Raw genomic sequence first — 5,219 nt, 5'->3', positions numbered from 1 at the left:
AAAAATCACATTTCAAAGAGGGGAAGTTGAAGGAGTCAGCGAGCAGTTAGTGGTTATTGGGTCATCAGAACCACGTTTCTATCTGGCCCATTGCTGCCAATCACACTGACTGACCACTGAGAGAGGGGGGGAGCAGAGGAGGAGGGGTCCGACACCCCCCCCCCCCCTGCTTTTAGGGAAGTCGGTCAGCTGACTGTCTGTGGCCGTCAGGACCTGGACCTCCTCCTCTCTCCTCCTCTCTCCTCCCTCTCTCTCCTCCTCCTCCTCTGTGTTGAGCGCCGCCCTCTCATTGGAGAGCCGCGCGCTCCGGGTCCAGCCCTCCCCCGGTGACGTCACGGCCCTATAAAGAATAAAGGTGTCCGGGTGTGAGCGCAGTGAGTCCTGCTGGAGAGAACCGAGCGGGACGGAGCGGCAGGCGGAGCGGTGAATCTCTGCGGTGCAGAGCTGGAAAAACTGCTGCTGCTTCTCCTCCTCCTCCTCTTTCTTCTTCTCTTCCTCTTTCTTCTTCTTCTCCTCGGTCAAAGGAAGAAACAACCCGACGTCCTGCTGACTGTGCTGGTTTTGTCTTTTTCTTTTATCCGCTGCTCTTCTTTTCCTGGAGAAAAACAACAAGCGGGACTATCGAGCAAGAAGCTGCAACGAGGACTGGAGCCCGTCAGCGAACCGAACCGAACCGAACCGAACGTGGTATTTTCCTCTCTGATCATTTATGCGTTTTTTTCCGCGAGTAAAAACAAACTCCTGCTGAAGAGGGAACCGATGTTTTTAATTTTTTCCTTTTTCTTTTCACTTTTGCACTGAGCGGCGCTGCGCGCGCTCTCTCTCTCTCTCTTTCTCTTTTTCTCTCTCTCTCTCTCTCTCTCTCTCTCTCTCTCTCTCTCTCTCGGCCTGATCGTCCCAGCAGAAGTGGGGCTATGACGCAAACCGTGTGCACAGCTTCGCTCTGAAAGTTTTTTTTTTCTTGCGCGACTTCTGCTCCTCCTCCTCCTCCTCCTCCTCCACCTCCTCCGCCTCCGACCCAGCGCCAGTCGGTTCATGCTCCAGCCAGTCAGCGCAGCGCAGCAGCAGCGGTGGAGGAGCCATAGCAGCAGCAACCACTGCATGAAAGAAGAGACGCGGCTGATTAACAAGTCGGTCCTCGCGACGCTCGCGAGCACCTTCGCGCACCTGCACAAGAGTCGCGAGGGCGACATGAGCTCCGCCGAGATGAGCATGTCGGCCGCCGAGCTGCCCAGCAGCCCGCTGGCGCTGGAGTACGTCAACGACTTCGACCTCATGAAGTTCGACGTGAAGAAGGAGGGCTTGTCCGGCGGCCTGGAGCGGCCCGGCGGCGGGCGGCACTGCACCCGCCTGCAGCCGCCCGGCCAGGGCTCCGTGTCCTCCACGCCCATCAGCACGCCCTGCAGCTCGGTGCCCTCGTCGCCCAGCTTCAGCCCCGCCGAGCACAAGAACCACCTGGAGGAGCTGTACTGGATGCCGAGCAGCCACCAGTACCAGCAGCAGCAGCAGCAGCAGCAGCAGCAGCAGCAGCAACAGCAGCAACAGCAGCAGCAGCAGCAGCAGCAGATGGACCCGCAGACTCTAAGTCTGAGCCCGGAGGACGCGGTGGAGGCCCTGATCGGAGCCTCGGGACACGGACACCCGCCGCCCCCGCACCTGCAGCCGCAGCAGCAGCAGCAGCAGCAGCTGCCAGGCGCCTTCGAGGGCTACCGGGGCCCGCACCACCCGCATCCCCACCACCACCACCACCACCACGGCCAGCAGCACCACCATCACTTCGCCGGGACACTCCCGCACCACGCACCCGACGAGTTGGCCGCCCACCCGGGAGTTCCCGGCCACCACCAACACCCCCACCACCTCAGCCAGGAGCCGGACAGTCCGGGCCCGGTGTCCCCGGAGGACCACCAGCAGTCGCTGCACCTCCACCGACACCACCACCACCACCACCACGCGCACGGCCACCTAGGCCCGGCCGGCCACCACGGCGGGGGCGCGCTGAGCGTGGACGAGCGCTTCTCGGACGACCAGCTGGTGTCCATGTCGGTGCGCGAGCTGAACCGGCACCTGCGCGGCTTCACCAAAGACGAGGTGATCCGCCTCAAGCAGAAGCGCCGAACCCTGAAGAACCGCGGGTACGCGCAGTCCTGCCGCTTCAAGCGCGTGCAGCAGAAGCACGTGCTGGAGAACGAGAAGACGCAGCTCATCAACCAGGTGGAGCAGCTCAAGGCCGAGATCGGACGGCTGGCGCGCGAGCGGGACGCCTACAAGCTCAAGTGCGAGAAGCTGACGGGGTCAGGGGTCGTCGGCGGCGGCGGCGGCGGCGGAAGGGCCGGAAGGGCCGGCAGGGCCGGGGGGGCCGGCTTCCGCGAGGCGGGCTCCACGAGCGACGACCCGTCATCGCCAGAGTTCTTCATGTGAGCCGCAGGTCCTGGTGGTGGTGACCCGCCAACACACACACACACACACACACACACACACACACACACACACACACACACACACACACACACACACACACACACACTACCAGACCCACCACCATCCTGATGAGACTAACATGGCCCACAACAACTTCACAACAACTACACAACAACCCTTCTACCGTCACATTGTCACATCTGTCCCGCTGAGCACCGCAGCACCTCTGACGGACAGACAGAGGGACAGACAGAGGGACGGACAGAGGGACGGACAGACAATAAAGCACCGACAGGATCCGGCGGCGCCACTTTTCCTTTTGGAAGCTTCAAGTGTTGATGTCGCCGCTTTGCGTCCATCAGTAAGTAGCAGTGGCGGTTTATTCTGTGTCCTTAACCCCCCCCCCCCTCCCCTAACTAAACTAAACAAAGTGATTGTGACGCAACAAGCAGCGGCTTCAACCGACGAGGCTCCGATCGATTCTGGCAATCAAAGGAAAATTCATAACTCAACTCCCCAAAAGACTGAACTTTATGAACTTTATGCAAATTAAAACTTCTACTAACCCGTCACGCGGGGGAGGGGTGGGGTGGGAGGGGGAGGGTTTTTTTTTAATGCAACATCTCATTGGTTTATTGCCTGCTTGGTTATATTCGAATATATATTGAAAGAAAACGACGCAAAAACAAAAAGAAAAATATCTGCATTAAATATTAATCCTGCATGCTGGACATGTACGGTTTCTATTTTCTACTTTTCATCTTGGTGTATATTAAGAGCATGTTGTTGATCTGCGCTTCTCCATAGTTTTCCCTTTGTTTTTTTTCTTAGTTTATTGGTTCTCTAGAAATAATAATGCAGCGGGAGAAACAGCAGGACTGGGGGAGGGGAGGGGGGGTGTAAATATTATGCAACCGCAAAACCGCACAACAAGATTGAGGAGGCTGGTCTGAACTTCTTTCTTTCTTTCAGTTGTGTTTTTTTTTATCATTATTATTTCATTTATTTCGTATGATTTTATTCTTGGTCGTTCGCGGAGTTTATTGAGCGAGAAGTGCATTTTCTGTTGTCGTTCGGTTGCATTTTAAATACAACAAAAATGTGTGCGTGTCAAGTGCACTTCTCAGCGATCGTTGATTAGAAAAGTTTTCATTTTGACATTTGCGCAGAAGTTCCCTGCAGGAAGACATACTATCATCTTATACCTCCGTAATAATTCATTCATAATAAGTCAGCGCGGGACCTGAGTGTACAGTTGTTGGTTTTATTGAGAAAAAGAAAATAGGGACAGCGGAGGAGAGGAAGAGAAGAAGGAAGAGAGGAGGAGGGGGGGGAGGAGGAGGAGGGGGAGGAGGAGGAGGAGGCCACTATATTATTATTAGTAGCAGATTGCGCTGTTTGGTTTGCAGACTCAATGCGGCTAAAATTAAAATGACAGTCAATTCCAGTCAATTCCAGTTAATTCCAGTTAATTCCAGTCAATAGCGAATCATTGTCGCGGCTTCAATCAGAAAATAGATTTTCTCTCTTGATCGATATCAAAGTCAAAGCGGTGATCAGCGGCCACCTGTGGCCCCTCAACACGGCCTGATTAAAATATCTTTCAACAAAATTTGAAATTTATATATAAAAAAAAAAAAAAAAAAAAAATCGCCTTGGTGTCAGTAGTTATTGATCGCGTGCCATTTTTAATACCAACAGCTTGTAATTCAAATCTATGTTTTCCTGATTTTTTTCTGCCGGTCAGTGAAAAAGGGAGCGGCTGCGCTTATTGGTCAAAATAAAACAAGATTTTTGTTCTGTCATTTTTACGTTTTGTCTGTTTGTATTATTATTATTATTATTGTTATTATTATTATTGTTATTATTGTTGTTATTATTATTTGATGATTCTGGTTCTGCTGGCCAGATGCATAGTTCAAACAAAGTTTTTATTTTAAATCATGATTTAAATGAACAAACTGTCGGATCATATCGAATAAGCATGGTGCTTGCATCTGAAACTATTGTTGCATTTAGCGCTCTGATTTTTCTTCTTACTGATTCAACTGTGTTGAAATCAAGTGAAACTGCAGCAGCGGGTTGTTGTTTTGTTTTCATCGACACCATGTACTTTATTATGATGGGGATCAATTTTCAATCCTGTTTATATGAATAATAGTTTAAAATGAAAAAAAAAAAAAAAAAAAAACACTTCAATTTGAACTGTTCCATTCAGGCTGGTTTCTGTTTCGTCTTATTTTTTGGTTGTTTTTGGAAGAAGTTGTTTCCTATTTTGCTTATTAAAGTCATCGAAATGGCGAAAAGAACCTGTGAGACTTTTCCTTCTAAACTCCGCGGAATACAGAACATAATCCGTTATTTGACTGTCTCTTCCGCACGTGCAGTTATTAATCACACACACACACACACACACACACACACACACACACACACACACACACACACACACACACACACAAACACACAAAGAGTGTTTAAATGTTGCAGCTCAGCGCATCTTCACACAGTTATTTGACTTTTTTTTCCAAGTCTTATAGGCTTTGATTCTCGGCACTGATGTGAAGTCTGTTGTGTCTCGGCGGTTCCAACCCGCTGCTGGCCCGCTGCCGGCCGCTGCCGGCCCGCTGACCCCTGCAGGAGCCCCGCCGTCACAGTGCAGCGCCGGTGACAGCGGATCTTTGACCTTGCAGCGCCGCGGGAGGAGACGGAAAAGAAAAAAAAACCCTCACATTTACATTGAGGCCACGTTGCTTCAGCGATGCACGGCGGGGACGGCGGAGATCGGCTCAGTGTGA

At 51.8% G+C, this 5,219-nt stretch overlaps 1 protein-coding gene across 1 annotated transcript; it reads left to right on the top strand.

The window, feature by feature from the left end:
- The first annotated feature begins 366 nt into the window (after nucleotides 1-366).
- mafba (MAF bZIP transcription factor Ba) lies at nucleotides 367-4,730 on the top strand. The gene has a single exon (XM_076026092.1). It carries the CDS (start codon nucleotides 1,036-1,038, stop codon nucleotides 2,419-2,421), a length of 1,386 nt encoding a protein of 461 aa, XP_075882207.1. The 5' UTR covers nucleotides 367-1,035; the 3' UTR covers nucleotides 2,422-4,730.
- The last annotated feature ends 489 nt before the right edge of the window (nucleotides 4,731-5,219 follow it).

The sequence above is a fragment of the Nelusetta ayraudi genome, unplaced genomic scaffold, assembly GCF_046127955.1.
Source record: "Nelusetta ayraudi isolate G7.1 ecotype Tasmania unplaced genomic scaffold, CSIRO-AGI_Nayr_v1 ptg000019l, whole genome shotgun sequence".
Lineage (NCBI taxonomy): Eukaryota > Metazoa > Chordata > Actinopteri > Tetraodontiformes > Monacanthidae > Nelusetta > Nelusetta ayraudi.
This window is presented reverse-complemented; position numbering and strand designations above follow the sequence as displayed.